At 45.2% G+C, this 24,959-nt stretch overlaps 2 protein-coding genes across 14 annotated transcripts in view; one reads left to right on the plus strand and one right to left on the minus strand.

Moving 5' to 3' along the window:
• Positions 1–56: 56 nt before the first annotated feature.
• MRPL35 (mitochondrial ribosomal protein L35) lies at positions 57–2,423 on the plus strand. Its single transcript, XM_037387267.1, has 4 exons — positions 57–186; positions 303–471; positions 1,003–1,147; positions 2,054–2,423. The coding sequence occupies exons 1-4, from the start codon at positions 159–161 to the stop codon at positions 2,240–2,242; spliced, it is 531 nt and encodes a 176-aa protein (XP_037243164.1). The 5' UTR covers positions 57–158; the 3' UTR covers positions 2,243–2,423.
• A 577-nt stretch (positions 2,424–3,000) lies between these two features.
• Positions 3,001–24,959, minus strand: part of REEP1 (receptor accessory protein 1) — a 70,804-nt gene continuing 48,845 nt past the window's right edge. For 6 of the 13 annotated variants that reach the window (XM_037387160.1, XM_037387189.1, XM_037387198.1 and 3 more), the window contains one exon: positions 18,391–22,498. In XM_037387160.1, the coding sequence (XP_037243057.1) occupies positions 22,407–22,498 (92 nt within the window). In that variant the 3' untranslated portion in view covers positions 18,391–22,406. The other 7 variants (XM_037387175.1, XM_037387239.1, XM_037387181.1 and 4 more) reach the window with 6 other exon arrangements.

Raw genomic sequence — 24,959 nt, forward strand, 5'->3', positions numbered from 1 at the left:
CGCCGCGGTGGGAGGCGGTTACCCCGGCCCTGCGGGGCGGGGGCACGAGGCAGGCCTGGGCCGCAGCGCCTCTGGCAGCGAGGGCAGGGCGGTCAGCAGCCGCGCGGGAGCGCTCCGCCCCCGGCGCAGCGTGACCCTCGCGGGCTGCCGTACGGGGCATGGCGGCGGCGCGCGGGGCCGTGGCGGGTGGGTGGCTGCGCGGGGCTGAGGGGAGGCGGGCGGCCATCTCGGGGTGGGGGTGGGGGAGCGCCGTGAAATGGCGGCGTGGCGCGGCCTCGCCTAAGGGGTCTGGCTCTCCGCAGGGATCCTGGGCCGCTGGGCCGGCCGCTGGGCCGCCGTGGGCCGCGCTCTCCCCGGCCTCTCGGCCTGGCGCTTCGCGCAGGTGTGGGCACCGACGGCGGCCCCGCTGTGGAGACCGCGGCTGCCCGGGAGGGCCCTGTCCGCGGGAGGCACCCCCTCGCTCCTCGGCAGGTACGGTCGGCTTCTCCTTTGCAGAAAAAAAAAAAAAAAAAGTTGAAAAGGAGGTTTATGGAGCCTCTGCTTCATGCGGTAGCCAGCCGGTCTGTGAGCCCCGCTGGCAGTGCTCGAAGCAGGGCACAGCATGGAGCGCGCCGTGCAGGCGTGGGCCCCCCCCCCCCCGTAACCGTGTCATAATCGGTGCCGTCCTTCGCTGATGATTAATATCCTAAAAGCAATTTGTGAATGCACATAACAGCCGAGTGCTTGCTCTTGAGCTTGAGCCGCTTTTTGTTGGTGGAAAAGAGCCATTCTGTGTGGAATATAACTTGGAAATGTATTTTGACTAGTGTGTGGCGCCGCGGTTAGCATTGGTACCTACACACTCGTTCAGTGGTGTGCTGTAATGTTACATGAGCTCTCGTTAACCTCCAAACAAGTCTCAGCCACTTGTGATTTCTCTTTATGTGAGAAAAATAGTGATAACTTGAGGAAAATGTTTCATTACTGTTCTGTGTTTTTCCATGCTTTGGGGGTGTTTTTTAGTGTCACATCTCTGCTTCCGAGTATCCTTCAACAGCCAGCGAGGACTCTCACTTACTGTAGCTTACGGAATGGAAAGAGGAAAAGCGTGAAATCTGTCGTCAAGAGGTTTCTCCGGCTGCACAATGGCCTTTGGGTTAGGAGAAAGGTAAGACACTTTAGCGATAGCTTTACAGTCAGTGAGCTAATTGTTTTACTTCCATTAGAGGGCAGTAGCTGGTGTGGAAGTTTAAAAAAAAAAGCTCTGTAGGGACAGTCATGCCTTCCTGAAAGTAGGGAGCTTGTCCTGGTTTGCTTATCAGTGAACATTACAATGAAGGGACAGAGTGTACCGTCAGCAAGTTGGCTGGTGACACAGAGCCGGGAGGAGCGGCCGATGCCCCGGAGGCTGCGCTGCCGCTCAGCGAGGCCTGGGCAGGCTGGAGAGTTGGCGGAGAAGAACCTCATGGAGTTCAGCCAAGGCCAGTGCCAGGCCCTGCCCTGGGGAGGGACAGCCCCACGCACCAGCACGGGCTGGGGCTGCCCTGAGGGGATCCTGCCCCTGCCCTGCCCCAGTTCCAGAGACAGGGAACTGCTGGGCAGGGGCCAGCACAGGGCTACAAAGATGATGGGGGCACCTCCCTTGTGAGGAAAGGCTGTGAGAGCTGGGCTTGTTTGGCCTGGAGAAGACTGAGAAGGGATCTTATCCATGTCTATAAATATCTTATGGGTGAATGTCAGAAGGATGGGGCCAGGCTCTTTTCAGCGGAGCCCAGTGACAGGACAAGGGGTAAGGGGCACAAAGTGAAACACAGGAAGTTTCTTCTGACTATGAGGAAAAACATCTTTACTTTGAGGGTGACCAGAGCTCTGGCAGAGGCTGCCCAGAGAGGCTGTGGAGTCTCCTCTGGGGACATTCCAAACCTGCCTGGACGCAATTCTGTGCAACCTGCTTTAGCAGGCACTTGGACTAGGTGATCTCCAGAGGTCCCTTCCCACCCTGACCATTCTATGATTGCTGTATATATATATTTACAGCAACCCACTTAAAAGTCTTTTGTGTATTTTCTGACAGTCTGGTTATAAGAAGAAACTGTGGAAGAAGTCAGCATCTCAGAGGAAGCGTTTGAGAGAGCTGATGTTGTGCACTAGAACACAATGTAAGCTCCTTGATAAAATGACCACTTCTTTCTGGAAAAGAAGAAATTGGTATGTTGATGATCCCTACCAGAAGTATCACGATCGCACAAATCTTCGTATGTAGAAATCTTGGTTTCATTTTTGCATCTCTCTAGGAAAGAGGTGGTGGTGGTGGTGTGTGGGGCATGGTCTTAATTCTACAACATAAATCTGTAATGCCTGTTAGTTTTCTAAATAAACATATGCATATCATCTTATCAGAATTACGGGTATCAATGCCCAAAATAAAGGAATATTCAAGATTATCTTCAGCTGCAATTTGTATTTCACTTGGCGGAGGTCAAGCCGGTCACCTACATGTTCTGATGTCTGTTGGTTTCCTGTGATTGTGTGTAACTTGGATGAATACAGTCTAAACATCACTAAAAGTGAATAATTCAACATATTTAATCTTAAATTTTTTAAAAGGAACATGTTCAGATAATCCCGGGATATATTTTCCTGTGTCCATACTTACTGGTAGCTCCCTCCTTGGGGAAGGGGAAAAAAAGAGAGCAGGGTCAGCTTCAGTATTGTTGCCTGTCACAGTACCAGATAAACTGTTGCCATGTCTCCATGCCAGAGAGCATAGAAAAAAACCCCACCACCCAGTGTTTCATGGCTACATGCAGTTTTTATAAGTGATGTAAAAATGTATTAGCCACCAAATCACCGAATTTCACTACAGGACTCACATTTTATATCCTGTGTTGATTTTTTTAGAAGTAGAATATATTCTTTGGGTCTTACAGTACATCCTTAAGCAGTCAATTCTGTGTATTTTCTTGTTTATTCTTTAAGCCTAACTATACCTCACACTGCTTATCTCTGATCACACATACATATGGAACACCAAGTATTTATTTCAGGGTCCTTTTGGAGTGTACAGGCCAACTGGTCTCTGGTTTCACTAAGGGCTAGATCGGAGGTTTGCTCTAGAAGCTGGTAACTTCACAAGTGTGTGACAAGCAGTTGCTTCCAGCAGTAACTTCAAAACATTCACTAATAATTAATCCATTATTAAGCAGATAGTCCCTGGTTATCGGCTCCAGAGCCACATGTATAGTGAGAGATGGTTTGCTGTCCAAGGCCGTAGCATTCCAATGAATTCACCAGTTACTCAGAGTGTTCAGTAGCTGTATTTTTTTTCCAGTTCATAATACAGAAAGAAGTTATGAAGGACATGCAGCACTTGGTGAATACATCTATGTACAGTCAGCCAGAATTGAGATAAAAATAATACAGTGATCAAAGTAATTATTCTGGCCTGCCAGATACATTGAACAGACTAAAGATGTTTTCTTCTTTTTTTTTTTTCCTTTTTTTTTTTTTTTTTTTTTTTTTTAAAGAAAAGATTAAGACTTTATTCAAGCAGTATAACAAAACCAGCAAAACATCAACCTTTGGAATACTGTTGTAATGGCCATCCTTGTGAGTCATTAAGTGTACCATTCCAGCACAGATCTTTTCTACCGAGCACAGGAAAGAAATCACACAAAGTGCACAATTATGATCCTTAAATAGTTTGTCTAAACGCAAATCCCAATGTAGTGTTCTCTGCTATTTCAAATATGGTGCTAGATGCAAAATGGGTACCCGAAACGAACAGCAAAAAGGAAACTGTGATTAACGAGCATTCAGTCACAAGTACAAGGGTTTCATCACGACATGAGAACACTTCAGAGAGCAGTCAAAGGCAGCAGGTTGTTTACATGAGGCCAAGGAGCGTTGCATCTCTCCAAGCAGCTTTCTCCCTCTTTAATAGGAATAAATAACCCAATTCTTCTTTCCTTCCGTGCTGGGTTTGCACTTACACAATTTAGATCAGTGTGGGATTAATTCCGAGGTGACAGTGATACACATGAAGTCTGTCTTGCCTGTATTTGATGTGATCCTGATTCAGCAATTGGCGACTGCTGTAACTGCGCTGACGCTGGCCCCTGCAACAAGAAACGAGGCACGGAGGGCTGCACTGCGCTGCTTTAAGCTTATTCTTTTCATAATTTAGGTGAATTTACGGTAAATTGGTGAGGTAATCGCAGGCCTGTTTACCATGGAGCATCTTCAGCTGCATTTTCCTTCCCCTCAGCCTCAATTTTACTTGCTCAAAGTAACACAAGTCTCATTTGAGCCTCGTGCTGGGTAGAGGCTGTATTTTCTACAGCTGGCCTGTTTCTTTCAGCACCGCTCTCCAGCCCACCTCTGCGGAGTCAGGAGGTGCCTGCCTGCCCTACAAGATTGATCATCGAGACCAGCAGCCCACAAGGCACCAAAACTGGGCTTTTCTTACTTAGGCCATATCTGTTGCTATTTTAAACCATCAGCTGAAAGATTTCTTGCTTTTCAGAGGAGTATCTGCAAGCGGTTAGCGAGCTTGCCCCCTCGGCCGGAGCCGGGAGGAAGCTGAGCATCGCTCCCCATCAACGCATTCCCAAGAATCCACCATCCACCCGTGCGCCCTCCCCTTGCTCCGGCCCTGCGAACCCCCGTTTGCCAGGAGGGGTCAGCAGCAGCGCAGGATGGCGAGTCGCTGAGTCGGGCTTGTTCCTTGCCGGAGGCTCAAGGGAGAAACAAACAAAAGCCTTCCTGCCTGGGGGTTATTCTGAACGAACCCAAGTGCCAAAGAGTGAAGTGACGGACTTGGGGCAACACCTGTAAACAACCTGTGTGTGGAAGATGAGGAATCAAAAGCAAATGACCGGTCTCTTTGTATACAGAACACTACAGCACTAAGTGTACGTGGTTAGGCATTCACATTTCTTGTCTATCTATACACAAATATACAGCTCAGTTGATAAATTAATACATTTTTGCCAGATATGAAAAGGTTTATTTTTCTCATTTATACAGTGAATGTTTTGAGAGATATAAGGCAACTCCCTTGTCAACAATTTCACGTCAGCACTTAAGAAATGCTAAACAGTCAAGTTTACAGTAAAACAGCAGATTAGACGCACATTTAATAATTTTAGTGAGAATCAATGTTAATACAGCATGTCTGAGAATTTGTCAGATGTTATGTAGCTCTATGTTGGGGTTTTTGGCATTATTGAGTGCAAACTTGTCAGCTTCTTTTTTATCTTATGGCAGCCCATTGCATAGCAGGGAAACAGAGCTTGCTTGCAACAGGATTTTATTTTCTGCTAACACTGCAGGCAGTTTTTCTATTTCTTTTTAACGTTTGCCAAAAGAAATCAAATAAACTCTAAAGCTGCTTAAAAGTAAAACACACAAGCTTAGCTCCTCAAAGCTTTTGCTGAGTATCTTCCAAGGACTGACTCTTCTTTAACTGCTATTTAGACAGGTTTGGTGGTTGGGGTTGGTTTTTTTAATTTATTTTCTGAAGACTTTTTCCTTCTTACCCATTGCAAAATATGATTGAATTAGCACATGTGAAGGAAATAAAATTCTCAGGTAATGAGGCCAAATACTGTGGCAGACACAGGAAATACCTGCTTGCTTTTTCCACTTCCTAGCCAGGTCAGATAAACATTTGTGCGTGCGCATCATTTGTTTCTCTCTTCCCCACATATGTAAGAAGCTCTGGGGGAAAACCTCAGGGATCCAATCAGACAGGGACGGCTGGGATATCGATGCATACCCGGCAGAGAAAAGGTTTCAAAGGCCACTTCAGATTTATCTCTGAGCCTGATACACTCCAGCCAGCTGTTGGCATCCTGGACTGCTGCACCTGGATTAGCAGTACCCTTCACCATCAAGCCCATGTACTGATCCGTTAGTGACGGCATGTTCTACGTAATGCTAAACGTTTTTCTAGTCTATGTGACAGGTCTAAGAGCAAACACAAAGGGCCACGTAATTAACTTATGTGTGAATCTCACATGCTCAACACTTACAAGGGACACCAACTTGAAGCACAAATACACAAACCCTACCACATCTTCCTCTTCTTTTATGTTTCTCGTTTATATATGGATACGAATACACCACTCCATCTGGTTCTTGTGGCTCTAACCAAACTCCATGCTACAGGTGAAACTTCAGGCTTCAAATAGCGGCTGAGACCCAGCACCCTGTTCTGCTTGTGCAAGTAGAACAGCAGCACCTCGCCAGGAAAGCAGGGCACTGGGACTGACACTTGCAGGCAGGGGAGAAAGGTGCGTTTTCCCCTGGAAATGCATCACTAAAGCAGTTCTAATTTCTGTTGCTGCAGCTAGTACAAGCCTGGCTTGCTCACACTTTAAAACTGGCAGTAGAACATTTGCCACAAGTGCTACGATTTAGTTCTAGCCACCATAATTTTCCACACAATACTCTTCTGGCTCAGGCTGATCAAAATTAAGACTCCCCCTTCATTACATCATTGAAACCATTTATTTTCTCTCGCACGTCTCTTCCTCGTCCTCTGTAAGTGGCTCTGTCTCTATGGTTTTTGGCATAATGATTCTCTCAGAACATGTGACTTACTTGCAGAAAGAGCAATGGAGTTGCAGCTCAGCTTTCACTATTGAATCTTGGACATTTTGTACAGTCAAAGTACTTTGACATTTGTTACATCATTCACAGTCTTGAAGAGGAAGGGAAGAAAGAGAAATCCATGGGTTCTGCAAATCCACTTCATTAATGATAAAGCCATAAATAAATACACTGTCAATGTATCATCATGAGTAACTGATTATTTTTGTTTCTGCTGTGCATTCACAGAGCTAGAGCTATGCAGACACAAATGAGAATTGGCAATGTACAGCCTTACAGGATTGGCGTTGAGTGGGTGTACCCTCTGCAAACAAAACAAGGACTCTTCACCTGCAGGTGTCTGCCAGACTGTCCTACCCATGTCACGGACAAACGCGAGAAGCATGTAACAGAAGGATACAGAGAGAGGAGAGAGAAAGGCCATGTCTACAATGCTGTACATCAAAGCACATCCATCCCACTGCTGTTTCCTACATTATTAACGAGTAGCTCTTTAAGGCAGAAGAGAGACATTCTGTGGATCTTGGTGCTATTGGCTCATTGCACTCACATTGTTTCAGTGGCAGAGGACGAGGTACTTTTCTTCCTGAAGCGAGGTCTAAGGGTCCTAGGCGGTGCCTGCAGAAAAGCAAGAGAAAACTTCGGTGGCATAATAGGAAACATTTTTTCTTTCCTTAAAACTCACCCACCTTTGTGGCACCAATCCCATTTCAGGCACGAAGTTAGGGAGAAGCAGATCTTAGCCCTGAAGATCGTTAATCAATGGCCAGGTGAGGAATAAAGCCTTTAAGAAACCTGTTGTAGTCCTTTAGTCAGGTTACACCAACACCTTTGCCTCTGGTGCTTGGTTAGAAGTGTGGCTAAAAATTGCTAATAACTAATGGTCAAAGGAGCCAGGGCCAATTGGTGCCATTTACAGCAGCTCATGGATCAAGAGAGCAAACCAGTGGCTGAAAGCCAGCTCAGGTGTCTCCCAGCCCATCCTGCACTGTCCAACCCAGACGCAGCCCCTCTGAGGGTACAGCTCATTGGGGCATTGCAAATCTGAGGGGGTCCCCGAGGTGAAACACACTGGGCCTGTAATTCTTACAAAGCAGAACTCTTAAAAGATCAGCTTCTTGCTTGGGAGACAGGCCAGACACAATCCATTGAAATTATTTTAGAAGCCAACTATCGCAATTCTTTGCAGTCAGCTGATGCAGAGAGCTTTAAAAAGAAGCCCTGAATGCCCAGGAAGGGCCAGACCAACTCCATGAAACTGGTTTACTGTGATGAACACCGTTCTCCAGATTGAGACAGACTAGCAAACAAACAAACAAACAAACAAACAAAGCCCCCTAATCTGCAGCATATACTTCTCTCAGAAAACCTTTGGCATGGCATTGTGCCTTTCGAGCTTCACAAAAAGAAATGGTTAGCAGATGTTGCGGAGGAGCACAAATTCTCAGTGTGGAGGCCTGTCATAGCATCATGTAACACTGCAGGGCCTGGTAAGCTGTTCTGCTCCATTTAAATAAATATCCAAAGCCTTGTTTTCTCTAACAGCATCAACCTATTCACCTGTAAGACCCTGACAGGATCTTACCATTTATAAGTGAGGACTTTGTAATTTCTATTTTATAGGACATTCAAACCCAAGGTCATGCTGTGTTTCCACATTCCTGTGATGCAGCAAGGTATAAATATTCACACAAATAAGGGACTAAAGCATGGCGAGGTTTTGTTTAGATTCCATCCAAATCTCCACCTCTTTTAGCTTGCCCATGGACCAAAGTAGTTTCTCGCAAAGATGGGATTCATCCGACATCTCACTCCATCTTCCAAGCCTGAAATTTTGCCCCAAGTGTCCACTGTGAATTCCCAAAAGCACAACACAGCCGGATGGGACTTTTGCACCCAGAAACGCACAGCTGGAGGAGAAGAGCTGAGGAAGAAAGCTGCTATGCATGGCAGTCAGGGATCCTGCACCACGCCAGACTCCATAGCTGCTGGCTCAGAATCACTATCTGTAAACCAGGAGCCCTGGGATGCAGCTGGACAACCAGAGCAGTACCTCCTGCAGCTTGGGAGAAGGCTGCTCTTTGAGAAGCCAGGTGGCTTTTAAACCAAAGCAGCCATTAACTGCACAGCAAAGACTCTTAAATTAGGAATGAATAACTCAGCCTCCTTTGGGAGGCCACTAGATAGCTCTGAGAGTAGCTAGAGAGGCTGCACCTTTGTAAGTTAAGAACAGAGCAGCCCAGCTTCTGGTGAGAGCCCCCAGTTGTAGGACAACCCACCAGAAGGACATAAAACTGCTAAGCAAACCACACCGCTCCTGCTCCCTCACACTGAGCCACGGGGAGGGTAGGAGATCACCCAGCTCAGATCTGAGAGCTCCTGGCTGTGGCTCCATCCCCCCAGCCCAGATCTGGAAGGAGTCTTTGCCTACAGCATCTCCCATGGAGGTTTTATTTCCTCCACAACAAAATGTTGCTAAAATATCTTTTTGGTAAACCACAGTGTGAGATCTGTGTCTCCTTTAGTTCTTTTCTTTCCATGAAGCAGCTTAAAGCATACTTGTTCATACAGTGCCTGATTCAAAAACCTATCGAAGTCATGAAGAACTGCCACTGGTCTCGGTGGGGTTTGTGTAGGTGTGAACTCAAGCAAAAGGAACTGGGCTCTGAACTGTGGCTGCTGGCTGCTCTCACCTTAACTACCCTGCCTTGGGGGTGAGAATGTATTTTCCTCTACAGACATGAAAAATCATGCTATCAAAAGCAGTTGATAGCCAAATCTTGTCACGCAAATACCTCCAAATTAGCACATGATTTAGAGCTCGATCCAAGTTTTGCAATTCAGATCCAACTCTGAAGCCCTGTGTAACTATTATCTCCACAGGCACTAATTCAGACTTCTTTCAGGAAATGCACGCATGCAGGAAAGTGAGCAAACCCATATCAAGACCCACTCTTGAAAGACCAGAAATGTATTGTTTGGACTCGGTGTTTTTAGACCAAAGAGAGATGTTCATTCAGTTGAAGAGTCAAGTAATATCGGAAGGAGGAGCCTTGACAGTATGGAAGTACCTCAAGGGGTTGATCCTTCTTTTTGGGCCTTTTGTTCATGAATGCACAATCCATTGAATCGTTCTCTTCATCATCTGAGAATACAGAGCCTTTTGTTTCACAGTTTGCCTCAGGTGTTTTTTCATACTTACTGTCCACACCTATTTAACACGGCCATTTACAGTCTAAACGTGAAGACAAAGGATGAGGAAATCAGTGATGGTTTGATTCACACTCTGCCAAATGCCACCTCACTGCAAAGCCATGCATCTTCCAGGGATTAATAGTCAGAAGGTTCACACATCACACTCCAGTAATAGTAGCTGTGGGGTTAGAAATCAAAAAGCTCTTGTTTATGAAGCCATTATAAGCTCTACTTAGACTATTTTACATGGAATTGTGACTAAATTCACAGCCTCTGACATTCTGGAGGTTGACTCTGAAAAGGTGGGGGGTTTTTTGTTTGGCTCAGCAATAAATAAAATAGCTGATTTCTTGAATTGCTGATTCTGTCTATACTTCCTGCATCTACTGCTTCCAGGAGTGTCTTTGAGAAGTCACCAAATCAATGTTGAAGCCCTCTGGTCAGTATAGAGAGCTGCCTAGGATGCAGAAATATGAAGCACAGCAGCACTAATAAACATGAAGCTGAGAGAGCTCAAGCCAAGCACAGCCTGAGATCCACTGAAGTTAACCAAAAGCCTCACGAACCATTGAATGGACCCTGAGCAAGGTGTGTTGCTTGAAGACCAGAGCAGGGAAAAAGTCTCTTTTCTGTCATCTGGAGTAAATCTTATGGAGCATTAACTCCACTGATGGATCTGAAGGCAGATTATGGCCCCATGACTACAGACCACTAACGCCTGCTTGGTGGTTCTTACCCTTGTAACTGACAGCATCATCTTTGTGGGGCTGGTCATGTTGCACAACACAACCCATTTGCTGCCTTCAATCCAGACAGTGAAGCAAGATGGTATTTTTAATGGACAGTCCAAAGCAAGAGGTACAGAAGAAGACACCCAGCTTGACCAAGCTTCCTGCATCTCCACAGACAGTTTCTTACCAGCAGGGCTGGAGCTTTCTCTGTTTCACTGATAGTTAGGCTCTTTTCATTCTGAAACATGTCAGGAGTGGAAGTGCTTGCTGTTTAGATAGCATTAATCACAATTATTTGGCTCTATATTTAGACTGTTGTATGAACATACATAGAAATAATGCTCCATGCCTCTTGTCTCAGTCTGACTGTAAGACTGCTGGACCAAAGACTAAAACCCAAAGTCTAAAGCCAAAGAGGATTCTTAAACATCTAACACTTATTAATCCATTTAGATTCTTAAAGCACAAAAGAACTGAATTCTCCAACAGCTCTTTCAGATGGGTAAGAGAGACAAAGGGGAAGTGCTTTGGCCACAGCAACACCACGAGTCATGAGCAGGTCACCGGGGCTCTCTCCAGTGCCAAATTAAAGTCAGCAGCTGAACGCTCTCAGCCCACAGGATATGGCTGCTGCTCAAGAGAGCGGTGAGCACCATCCCCGGGCCACTGACCCCCTGTTTCTACCCCTTTATCATCATTTGCGTGGGCAGGCTGGAAGACACCATCGCAGGTTTCCAGGAAGAGCTGGAAGTTGACTTTTTTCCCAGCTGTATGGAAAATGCTGACAGTTACGTTGCAGAAAGGCCCAGGATAATGCTGAATTGGGTTTTTTCTATGTATGACCACAGCATTAAGACTACACTGTGGGGAGAACTGAATGTTCTCTAGACCACATGGCAAAACACTACAGGAACATTTTATTTTAATTACTATCTTAACCTTCCACTTGGGAAGTGAGCTACCCAGGAGGAGCCTAGCTTAGGTCATCTTGGATGTGGAAGCCGGCCCTTGGTGCCACTCTAAGCCAAGCAATAATGGAGTCAAGTTTGTTTTAAATGCTGTTTGTTCAGCAAAGCCTGAACCAAGCACGCCCAAATCTGCAGCCTGGAGGCCAAGTACTGCCCCCAACACCAATTCAAATGACTGCTCCCAGCTGTCCTCTTCTCCAGAGGTCCCTCAGATGTGGACTGCAGGTTGGACTTCAGGGAGTTTGTTTCCAGACAGTAAAAATAGGTCAGGTCTACTTTCAACTGCCTCACTGAGGTTTGCATAGCAGCCCAACACACCTCCAGCCATGTGCTGCTGCAAGGAGACAAGGGCTTTCCCCAGGGAAAAGAGGACCTTGAATGGGACAGGATGGAGGGGTGTTGGAGAACCAGAATTAGAGTACTCAGTGACCAGAGTGCAGAGACACTGCTGAAGCCGAGAGCATACAGGATCAGGTAAATGTGCCCTGCTCCCGTTCATCTACAGCCAGCAGCTATTCTGCTGCAAAAGGAGACAGAAGGAACTCTCAGCCCTGATAACAGAGTACATTGCTTTTTGCATTCTTCTTCTCTCTCTGAAACTGGGTACTGGGAGAAAGACAGGCAGCTCTGCCACCCGTGTCGTCTGTCTCCGTGGCAGGCACAGCAGAGGCACAGCCTCCTGCAGCCTCTTTCATTCTTTCCACCAGCCTGAGCGCCACATCCATGTCCTGGAGCTGCTTCCATGAAGATAAAGAGAGCTCAGCCTCCAAGCTAACGCATACTGCTTTGAAACCCACCGCAGAAAGATCTAAACTCCACCGGAAGTTGGGCTGACACCCTCTTCTCCCCTGCCTCATCTCATTGTGAACGAAGCACTGAAAACCAGCCAAATGGGAACCACTTTTGCTTCAGCCTCACTGAACTGGAAAAGGGGAAGAAGTGGATTTATCCCAGGCCTCTCCACTACATTTCTGACCATTGATGACAGCAGATCTTGAATACACAGGGCCCTTTCTTTAAGAGCAGGAGCAAGAAGGGAGGACTCCCTGCCCATCCTGCCTCAGGGAGGACATCTGTATTGTGGGCAATCCCAACCTTGTGCTGATCTAGAGTGCCAGACTTTGTCCCATGTTTGTGGAAGCATCACACTGTTGTGGGACTGGAGGCAACTCATCTCCAAGGGCTGGCTGCTGCGTGAGCACCAACTCTGAAGTTTGTTGGTTTTTTCTGAATAGGGTGATGACAGGATAAAAACCTACTTTTCCTCCACCAAGGGAGTGATTCCTCTGCAGGAGAAAATGTAAAACAAGGGACTAACCAGAATAATAAGCACACATGTGAGGAATTAGTGAGAATGGATGGGTTCTGGGACACCAAGGTTTGTTTCTGGTGAAGGTAAAGACTGAGGAGCAAAACATGTCACAACTGGCACATGCTTCTTGAGGACAGCACTTGGCCTCAGGTGACCTCCTGTGTGTTTCTAACAGCCATCTTTAGGGTATGAGGCTGTGGGGCCCTCAGGCCACTATCAGATGTCCCCAGAGTGGCAGAGCCAGCAGTGTGTGCTGCTCCAGGGAAGCAGCTGACAGCCCCAGAGACTGTCACAGCCAGGAGGTAGCACGGACCACATACCAGACAACTCTCCTGGCTCTCTCATCTTTGGGAGACTCTCACTCCTCATCTCAGAGCAGGCTGTGTTTCGAAGGTCTCCACCTGTTATGGTTATGGTTCCACACTTCTGCATGGAGGGGCAGAATCGCTGCAGAAGCGGGAAATCCACTGGTGTGCCAGGATGAAAGCTGCAGCTGCCTCCTGCAAACGTCTTTTCAGCATCCAGACCAGATTACACTCCTCTCTTCACTAAGGCAAGACAGAATCTGACTGTAAACAGTCTAAGGAAATGGACCCCTTAACTCCAGTTCCTATAATTCTATTCTAATTCATTCAAAGGGAAACAATATAACACATTGCGTGGGAAGCCCTGAAGCTGGGCTTATTTCAAGTTAAAGTAGACATCCAAGTGTTCTGCAGAGTTGGGATCTAAGCTATTAAATACACAACAGGAAAAAAACCAGGATAGACAAGGGAATATAGGGCCAGACTGTCATCGTCTTTAATCTCTATGATTCAACAAGGGCTAAGAAATCTCACTTGCAAAACTCTTTCTACAGCAACAAATGGGATTCAGTAGCATGCTGGTTTTTTTTAGCAATTGCTTTGATTCAGACTCTGGTCTATGCTGCTGTGTAAATCTGGAGTAATTCCTATGGATTTTCATGAGTACAACAGGGTCAGGACCTGGCCCACTCTAAATACAGATGAGCAAATGACTTTGATCTAGATTCTCTGAAAAATGTGGGCACTTAGGTACAGTTACAGTGAGAATCAGGCACCCCAATACCTTTGAGAGAAGCTGGGCTCCCCTTATTTTGCTGGGCACAATACTTCTTCCTCCCACCACTGTAATTCCTTGGGAGCAATGGGGAAAACCACAGTCACAGACTGCACAAGCCAGGAACAAAGTATTGTATTATTGTAAAGGAAGATAAAGTCACTCCAAAGCTAAGCCTTTCCAGGGGATAATTCACATAAAGAGGTTTGCACACAACTTAATAGGAGAACGAGAAAATATATTTATTATACGATGGTGATCAGCTTCTTGTCCCTGCAACAAAGATAAATTTGCCATCATTTCCAAAAGACATTGACCAAAGTCATGTACTTCCCCAACAGTTTTCATTGCCAAACCAAGAAGTTAGGAGCAGCCAACTCCACCAGCACACACTGCCTGGAGCCACAAAACAGAGGCAGACAGCCTTTCCAAAGCTGGAGTCAAGTGCAACCAAAGCAAACAAGTCTAATCATATCAACAAAGTCATCCGTTAATGAAAACACATCCCACAAATGATTAAGTTGTTAAGTGCCAGTCTATTCCAAACACCTCAGAACAAAACTCATGCAATCTGTAACACTTACATCAGCATCCCATAATATTTACATAGAGAAAAGGAAAGAATAAACTGTTAGGGGAAAACATTTGGGTGTAGAGGGGGAAGGAACATTGTTTCAGAACACAGAAATCTTCATCTTTGCTTTCATAATATCTGTGGTTCAACTGGAATTTATTAAACAACAATTAATGTTTTAACTTTCTGTTGTTAAAATGCAAATATACTTAAAGAACCTACTGATCTTCTATGAAAATATTTCCTTCCCTGAAATAACGAAAATAAGTATGAAAGTATTTTTAAATACCCAGACAAACTCCCAAACTGCCACTGAGAGGTACCACTGCAAAGTGATGCAAATCATCCCTGTAAAAATTTGATTCAACATTTAGTAAAGGGAAGTTTTAAGGAACAAAATGCCTAGAGCAACAGAAAGTTGTCATTTTTCTTTAAGTTCAATGAAAGAAATGTAAAAAAAAAATCCCCAGAACAAGAGCTGGAAGTGAAACTGGCTAAGAACAAAAATGAAACAACCTACACCACTTAACTGAATTAGTTTCAGAGATATGTGAACAGCCTCCTTGATGCAAAGTCAATTAGTTTTTTAGGAGAACTTTCCACTGTAATAATCTCATGTGCAATTAGTAACATACCACAAAGAAGGAGCTGAATACATCTAATATATCAATAAGGTGATTTGTTTAAAACACAATTAGGTGAATGTCCCATTAAGGTCCTTGCTGAGCCATACTGCTGATTGTGTGTGACCTGTCACCTTCTGTTCAGGGTGCAAATCACATGTAGCAAGAGATCTAACGTTATTTTATTGGGAAAACTCCAGGGGCTGGCTTTATGCTGCAACACCTTGCGGACGGCTGACTGAACATGTCAGCTAGGTTGACCATCAGCCACTGCCGACCTGCAGTTTTTAAGGCACAGGTTACTCTACCAGTCACCACTATGGAGTGCACACTCAAAAACCAGTCCCATTCATCGCTATTTTCCTTGCACATTTCTTATATTGCCTAAGGCTCCCGATCAGTATTTTAGTATTAAATTCTCCCTCAAGTACATGCAGCCACAATAGTTCTCCAGATATACAAATGATTCTTCAGTGTCTGCTATATATATTTATTCTATGCAAGGATTAAAATTGTTTACACCTCTCAACCCTGCCACAGGTCTTTGCAACAGCACCTAAGAGACGTTAGTTGAGAGAATACCACCAAACATAATATTTGTTACTTCTTAAAAGCCAGTTCCAAGCAAGATTGTTTAATATTGCCCAGAGTTTAAGCATCTACCAGACAGTGCCAAAAGACAAACAGAGATCTCTGGAGATTTTCACTCTGTCCTTCCTGAAGGGAAAAAAGAGCTCTTACGTAATTGTATCATTGTTCCTTAATGCTGCAGCTTGACTTTCAACAGGACGTGAACATAGAAGAGATAAATCAGAAACTTGTATAAAGACTTGGAAGGAGCTTTGCCAGTGAAGGCCTGCCACTGAACAAGAGTAAGAAGAGCTGGCACAGAAAAGATGACATGCTAGAGTATATATAGTGGGACACACTTGTAGTTAGTGAAGCTGCCCAGAGCCAAGGAGGAGGAATGTCCTGAATTGTGTCAATGCTTTGTCATGTGCAGACTGTAAGGCTGGCTGGAGTGAGCCAACTGGGCAAGAAAGAGCTCTTCTGTGAAACAAACAGCTTCAGCAGCAGAGGAGCCCACCACCGCTGACAGTGACAGATCTGCTGCAGTGCAGGGGGAGCTCATGCTGCACCCAGCCTGGCCTTCAGTCTCTGCCTAAATGCACACTCCACGGCACCAGCAGGCCACATCCTTGTGAAACCTTCTCTCAGGGTATCATCTAGGGAGCAAGATGGGCAGACTTCCGCTCCCACCAGCCTGTGCTCTCCTAAGAGCTGTGGGGCTTTCTGTGAGTCAGCCTGTGAAAGAAACAATTTTCACCTGCAAGAGCATTAAGCCAACTGCTCCTGCCAAAAAGGCTGCACCGTGGCTCTAAACCAGCCTTTAATACTCCTGCTGGAGGTAAGGCTTGACTATCTGCCCATCGAGATTATTACTCTTTGGAAATGGGTACTGTTAATAATTGTACTCTGAAACTGGCTATGCAAAAGTCTGCAGCAAGGGAAGATGAGTGCCAATAGTTGAGGACAACTCAGTCCTAGCTAAACAAACTTAGCTTCTTTCTTGCCCCTGCTTTTTTTGGCATTGGAAAAAAAAAAAAGTGTTCACATTACGTAGTCAGCTCTCTAAGCTACCAAATCTGGACTTACAAAGGAGCATTTTAAACGGGAGGCCATTGTCTGAGTGCATTAATGCATCTATTGCCTTGGAGACAGAGAAAGGGCAGCCTGTGGAGACAGAATGAACCGTCTATGAGATAAAGCCTCAGCATAACCCTATTGACATGGTCTAAGGGACTGGATTATGTCAGGGAAAAAAGTAAGACAAGCCAACCTGAAAGACAGGGAACGCAATTTAAACCAGATCAACATGACTTTGGGCCCAATTTGTAAACATATTGGATTGATTACTGCTTTAGCATCATTAAATGACTTTCCAAAGATTAACTCATGACTATTAAGCTCTCAAGGATTTAGTGATTCTTTTTATAAATAACACTTTGAAGTCAAATCCATAAAATTGATTAGGCTAAAATTAGAAGGGTGCTAATAAAATGCACTGAGAATGCACGTGTTTCATGACTGCTTAAACAGATAGCACCTTAAACAGGCTTCATTCTCCTGCACAGCAGCACACTCATCCCAAATGTGCCAGTGCAAAGAACCAGAAAAGGACAACAGGAAGAGTGACAAACCCAATATGGGGCTTGGTTTGCCACCTACGCAGTGTGCAAGGAGCCTGTGTGAGGCTGGGATCATCAGCCTCCAAGCACTAATGCTGCTCAGGGCTGCATGGCACATCAGGTGCAAGGCAGCAGGATGGCACGGATCATTGCAGCATGGTGGCAGCACTGTGATCTTTCATCCCTTTGCTGCTGTCCCCAGGTTGATTACAGTGGGCAAAACAAACAAGAAGCACATGAGATGAGAAGGAATTCTGAAGGTCTTTTGCATCCACTAACATGAGATGCTGCCAGTCTGGATTTATTCTTTCTCCCCAGACAAGCTGCTTGGCAGCCTCATCCTCTGGCATGCCCAAATCAGAGGTCTCCCCCTCCTCTCGTCTGCCACTGGGACAAAATGCAGTACAGCTCAGATCTTAGCAACCAAGCTAACTGGTGCAGCACTGAAAAGACCACTGGCAGCTAAACTGTTGACTACACTCCTAAGTTTGTAAACACAGTAAATGCTGGGAACAGCGGGGACACATTTCAAAAACAGCTCTAGCGCAGACTGCAGCAGGCAAGAGTCTGTTCAAACCTATTTTGTCATACCAGGGTCTGCTACCAGGCTTTGCTATACGCTCTGCTCATCCCAAACACAAATGCCTCTCCACTAACAGAGAAACATGTGCCAGTCCTTAGGGAACAGAACAAAACCGGGCTGGGACTGAGGAAGGCTTGCTCTTGCTGTGTTCCCAGTGCTTTTACACTAGCACTGGGGGATATGGGGTAGAGGAGTTAGACTGGTGCAGCAAGGACCGTGGCACATCCTCTAGAACACAAAGGACTTAGGTTTTTCTCCAGAGAAACGCTCCCCAGCCTTGAGTAACATATGTCAGTAAGGTGAGAAGCACCACAACACTTGCCATCAGCACACACACAGCTCACAAACTCACTCACAGCCTGGCTTTCCCCTGTTTTGTTCCCCTGGTGTTAGGAAACCCAGTGAGCAAGAAGAGCAGCAGGAGCAAGCCAGGCTGGGGAACACAGCCATGCCTGAAAGGGATGCGTGGGTATCAGGGCACAGGAAATCCAACACTCACCTCTGAGGAGTCGGCATACTGAGCAACACGTGCACACTGAAAGAGGAGCTGAGCATTAGGAACTCATCAGGCTAAGCTATTAACTCTCAAAAAAAACCACTTGGCATCAATTTGAGGTGGACTTCAAGGCCCTCGTGTGCACAGAGAGATGATTGTCTCTATTCACCAGCACAGAGTAGACTCCAGAACGTGCCTCACCCCAGGCTATGTGCCTAATGAGTGTTAAGGCTGGGATTACGTACAGCTCCCTGACTCTGTTCTCAGATCACTAAACAGAAATAACTCCTGACCAGAGGGACCCGAGAGTGTGGATAAGCAACACAGTGCAAAAGGCTGTATGATAATAAACACGGGGTGCAATACTGGGGCTTGTATTGCTACATGCCTGGGGTTTTTTCAGTAGATTTTGACTTCTACAACCACTGGCGCAGCCATTCACACAGCTTCTGAAGGAAAACTATCCACAGATTCCTGATCTTCCTAAATCAGGAATGTGCTTAGAAGTCCCACAGGAATGTGCTTAGAAATCCCACAGGAATTATATTTTGGTGGAATTACTGTAAGAACGAAAGCAACCAAGGGAACTGCTTTGCATCCTCCAATGCAAATGCAGGTGATACACAGCTGTTCATAAAAGTGTGACCTTTACAGCTTCATCTTGTGGATAACTTGTGTTCCAGGAAAGAGCCTTCCAATAATTTCCAGTTTAAGCCTTCTAATTTAACCCCTCAAGTGGCATCAATGGCTCCAGATAAAAAAAGCTTTTGAACAAAAAAAAGATTTGAGGTTTGTGTGATATCTTTAGTCATAATTAATCTGCAGTGTAGACACTGAAAGTTCTTCCATAGTTTCACAGTCATTTTAAAAAAGCATAAACTAGTTCTGCTGCTGAAAGCTGATGTCCCATTGCCCCTCACACTCTGGCCTCCACCTTCCTTGTCCCACCGCTGATCTCTGTGCTGCTGCTCTCTACTGGCTTGAGGGTCTGACCCAGGTCAAGAGCAACCTGGAAGCAAGGAACCACATTTAACTTGAACCTGTTCCCTGACTGGGATCAGCATATGTAAGTAAGATTTAAACATGTCCAAGGGAAAGAACGGTATGGGGCAGAAGCAAGCAGTTGGGTCATACCCTTTCAAGAGGAGTGCTGGTTCACATCAGCTGGATGCTGCCATGAAACTATGGCCTTCGTATAAAAGAGATGAGTCTCAACCAGTGTCAAGAGGACTGCTGTAGGCTGAGCCTCTGATTTTACACAGATGGTAGCTGATCACAGATTTATGACAGTTTATTTTCTGAGAGCTCATACAACATATACATACATGTTGTTCTCACGCATCTTTCTGGAGTTTTTCTGCTTGGTGGGGACTGAACTACGCAGATATATTCCGAATGCTGATATTCCCCTACCTTTGTTCTGTCCTACAAAGCCTTCAGCACTTGAGCGCGAAACCAAGAAACGGCCTTGACTCGCTCCTGCATATAACAGTGGAGAATATCAGAAAGCACACTGGGCATTTCTGCTTTGAAATCATTCCATCTGAGAATGTTCTCTGCCTGGGATAAGCTTAAGCAGAAAGGGCACTGGGTCTGGGCATTACGGAGGGTGGTTCTGTAATATGTGATTCTCTATCCCAGACAGCGTCAGCTCTGGACATTGACCATTCTGTGATGCAACACAAATCTCCTGCTGCTGAAATATGTCCCACTGACTTACACAAAAGCAAGGCTGCCCTCCAGTACCCAGCCCACGCTGGAGGCTTCTACTGACATCAACAACTGTGAGACATGTTTGCATCAGCTATGGGATTGAGCTATGTGACACAGTGGTCAATATCGCACTCCTCAAGTCACATGTGTCACTCACCAGCCATCACAAAGTGAACAAGTTTTATCTGCACAGTCCAGGATGTTTTTAAGGCAATACTGTAAGGTTAAGAAGTGCAAAAGCCACACACACCCCCACACACTCCATTGATAGTCACATCTGTATGTAGATTGTTACTGGACATTTGCCAGAACAACAGGATTGCCTTGAAAAATATTTGGAAATGTTGCTCTGGAGCCTCCAGTTTTCCATAACTATGAGTAGCACATGACATTTACAGTTCCCAAAGGAAAGAGACAGTTCTGCCTATGGAAGAAGCACAGGTTGGAACAGGCATTGAAGCTAAAATATCACAGGCTATCATCAGGGTGCCAGGACACTAAAATGAGAAATGCTGAACTAAGAGCAAAGCAAGAGATCAGATAAAGAAGACAGGTGGTGGGCCTGCTACATGGAGGAAGGCTGATCATCATGTTTCCTCAGTGTGTGTCAAAGGAAGGTGTGCACATGCTTCACTGGAGCGGTGGCAATGCCTCATGTAATGGAGAGAGGGGTGGTGGTGTTAGCAGCCACACACAAATCATGGCAAAAGCAGCCTTTGCCCCTTCGTGTTGTCTGCATGTAGCTTTTGACTGGGTGTGAGGAAGAGGAGAAGGGTCTTTCTGTGGTATGGGCATGAATATAACTGGAGCCCCATTACACACTCAGCAGTCCGGCTCCTGTGGAAGGCCATCCACATAAGCGAGACTGCTCAATGTGTAGTAGACACCACTGAAAGGCAGCAAAGACAGCAAAAGGTAGAGGTAAAAAAATAAGCAGCAAAAGGTCAAGGAAAAGAAGGAATAATTCCCTTGTCTCAAAGGCAGCTCTTGCATATTCTATTTCTTGGCCTCATAAGACACTCTTCAGCAGGCAAAAATAAACCTTTGCTGTGTCTGCATGCAGTCGTTACTAAGTAAATGCCAAGCACTTCACACGGTGCTTTGTGTCAAGAGGAGATTCAGAGAGTCACAAATCCATCTACCCAGCATCAGTCACATAAAAATAACAACAATGGAAACGAAACAAGCTGAGCAGTCATTCAATGTAGCCTGAGTACAGCGTGGTCCTGCAGCTAGCTTTTGGCCACAGCCAAAGCCCACCAGTGTCAGGAGAGTCTTTTCATGGGTTTCAGTGGGCTTGGAAACATACCTGAGAGATGTGAAACCAGAAGCTGAACCACTCCTGGTGCTCACAGAAGGAGTGGGGGGGTTTCAGCAGTGTCATCTGTGCAGGGAAGACAACAAACCTCTCTCCATCCCCCTGTCTTTCCAAATCACTTTCTTTCAGATGTCATATCTGCTCACAGTCACACAACAGGACTGGAACTAACAACACCAAGTTCCACGCCAGAACTGGTTGTGTTTTCATTGTTCAGGGAATGGGACCCACCTAAACTCCTGTAACCTTAACCTAAAGAGCCATCTCTTGTCTTTGCCTCACTGTTGTAAGCTAGGGTGTGCTTTCATGTACCATTTGTTCAGTAGCAAAGCTGGCTTGAAGAGCTTCCCATTCCTGGCCTCTTGATCTCATAACATATCTCCACAAAGGTCTTCCAAAACAGTTATTTTGGAGGCTTCCAGGAACGCAGATCAACAAATTGGTCTGAGTTAAAAATAATCCCTCAAAAACAGTACAGGAAATATTTTTAATCTGGATCAAACTCAGATTTCTTCCCGAGTACACAGCTCATTACTAGTAGACAGCCTGAGTGACCATAGCTAGGTTGTTTCATCACCTGAGGGTAGCATTTGACATCGTGTTATCACAAGGCTGCTATTCTCTCTTCCATGTGGCTATCTCTCCTGTTGAGAAAATGAAGAGCCTGTGCTAGACACAAAACTAATTCTTCGGCCTTTGTACATCCCCGACAGCCATACCAGAGAAATAAAGGAAGCTATAAAAGCACTCCCTTTGGCAATCTGTGTATGTACTCTTCCATCAAAGACTGTGACCCCCATATGACTGAGCGATGCTCACACACGCTCCCAGGCACAGGGATGCCAGTCCCAAAGTGAAAAGGGTTACAGTTGCTACAGCAGCACTTGGCTTTTCCGCTTGTAAGGCTGGCTGTGGCCTAGCGATGCCCCCTTCCTCAGGAAAACCCCACTTGCAGCAGCACTCCTCAACACATCCAGTCAGTAACGCTTCAGGTTCTTGTCCCTGCCACAGTCACTGATCAGTTGTAAATTCAGGCAGTGACTCCGAGAGCTGCACTTGCAGAGAACTGTAATAGACTGGTATGGATCGAGGATGCAGGGAAATGGGTGGGGGTGGAAGCACCTGAATGAACAAATGGCAGAAGGGCTGTAAGACTGGTACCCAGATCAGCAAGTCATCAAGATCCCAGCACTCCCACATGCAACTTCTCAGATGCCAGGGTTGGGAAACAAAGGACTGAGTAAAAGAAAGGAAAATGTAAAAAAGGACATTTCATTGTCCAGAAAGTTCTCAGAGGTAGTGGCAAGATAGAGCACTGTTACTACACGCAGAGAAGCCTTCTTGCAAAACTGGGATCAATCCATAGACATGACTTTTCCACAGATATTTTGCATATTATAATCACTGAAGTAAGGTGTACAGGAAAGCCACAGAAGAAATCTTCTAAGGTATTGACCTTAAAGTACACATGCATCTTCTACCACATATGGCTTTCACAACCTGGGCATGGGAGGTACAATTTGTTCAGTTTTACAGACACACTGAGGACCAAAGGTATGCTCCAGGTCATAACAGTATTTTGCAATAAAGTAGGGTATGAATTCATGTGTCCTAACTCATAGCCTTGCCTCCTAACCACCACACTGCTTGTTCTGCAGACACAGGACCTGTTCCTTCAAGCTCTCCCTAAAAGTCTCTGTAAACGTTTGCAGCCCCAGCCAGGCTCTCTACTAATATTCTGAAGTTGTTTCATGTATCCCAGCTACTGCTGTCGGGCTTTCTAACAGCTGGTTAGGAAGACCTTTACAAGAAAGGTGAGGTCTTTGGCTGAGTCATCCTCATGTCAAACAGTCTGGGGTATTTTTGCTGACTCCATCTGGTGTCAGACCAACTATGTCCCGTTATCTCTAAAGCAGGAATATAAAGAGAAGTTTGATGTTTCTGTGAGGCAGTGGGGACTGCTGACACGGACATTTGTGTTATCTGAGGGCTTTGGGACAGGAAAAAAAGCTGTGTGTCAGCTGTTCTGTAGTGATCGCTCATGCACATACTCATATATGTATGTATTACGTGTATATACAGCATAAGAATAGACAGCAAATTCTGTCTGCCCCTTGCTTATGTGCAACACTGCAACTAAACAAATACAGAAGGTGGAGTGATGGCACCATGTCTGGGCTTGGTGTGCCTAGAGCAGTGTTGCCTCACCCCGAATACGGCCCTCAAGATGTGATACATCCTGGCTGATAGATCACACTCTTCCATACATACACACACAAACACATGATACTTACGACTTTGATCAATTTGCCCTTCTAGAGATTCTGATGACATATATAATTGTGCCCGCACAAAAAAAGCACAAGGACTGGAAAGACCAGGACCATATCTTTCACCTAATCTGATTAAAGTGAGAGCAAAACTGTGGCCATAGTTTTCCTCACAACATGATGCCACCACCTGTGAGTGAAATCACCCTCTGGAGGTGCCTCTCCATACTGTCTTCAGGGGAAGAAGGGGCTAGATTAGGGACCTTAGTGATTAGAAAATCACTAAGTGAGATAGGACAGATAAAGATCTTGGAAGCTTTTGCAAATTTGTGTTATTCTCATTAAAAGAAGAACTAAAAACAAGATCTCAAATTACTCAGATCCAAAATTTTGTGATAAACTCTAGGCTCAGTTTGAAAAGTTTATGAACAAATCAATTTTCCAGAGATTCATTCTGAGAGATCCTTATACAGTATTGATACAAAACCAGATCTAAATCAAAAACTTCTGTGTGCTAAGATAGGGGTTTGTGGCCAGGTAAGCTGAGTTCACTGCCTTAAGTAAAAAACTACAAAGGCTGCTCTACATAACATAGAATTAAGATAACTGAATTAAACTTTATTTGTGCCACTGGTTATTTTGGTCTAAAAATTTAATTATTTTTTTTTTAGTAAGAGTGTTATATTTTGTGTTTGAACACTTAACTTTCAGATTAATTACTTCAAGAGAAGTGTATACAAGACCTTACATAAACATCAGAATAAAACCACTGTGCACCAACATTAGCTATTTCAGTTTACCTGTAAAGAAAATTTATTCAACAGATGATATTAAAAAAAACCAAACAACAGAGAAGTCTGTGAGCTATAATTCTCAGAATTTGTAAAGGGCTTGAAGGATACTCCTTAGAAAGGACAACACGTTTCCAGTACATTCCAAAGGTACAGCAAACTAGAAGGAGTAGCAATCTACATGGGCTTGAAACATAGTGAATGTTTGCACAGACCTCAACACAAACCACCTGAAACTGCTAAATTTCAATCTTGCCAGCATATGTTTCACAAGCTACCAAGTGCAACGTGCCTGGAACTCTCTGTGGCTTCTCGTCACAGCAGTAGAATTGCATGATCTTTGGTAGTGTTCAGGAATCCTGGAAGCCATCTGGAACCCCCTGCTTGGGATATCCTTCCATGTCTCAATTTTTGAGATCTAATCTGCAAAGCTACCTCAAATTAAATGTTTTAGATCTGGGCTCACTAAGATTTTTTTAACGAAGGTAGAAATAAATTTTTGTAACTAAATCCTCAGAAATG

The sequence above is a fragment of the Falco rusticolus genome, chromosome 1 (assembly GCF_015220075.1).
Source record: "Falco rusticolus isolate bFalRus1 chromosome 1, bFalRus1.pri, whole genome shotgun sequence".
NCBI lineage: Eukaryota > Metazoa > Chordata > Aves > Falconiformes > Falconidae > Falco > Falco rusticolus.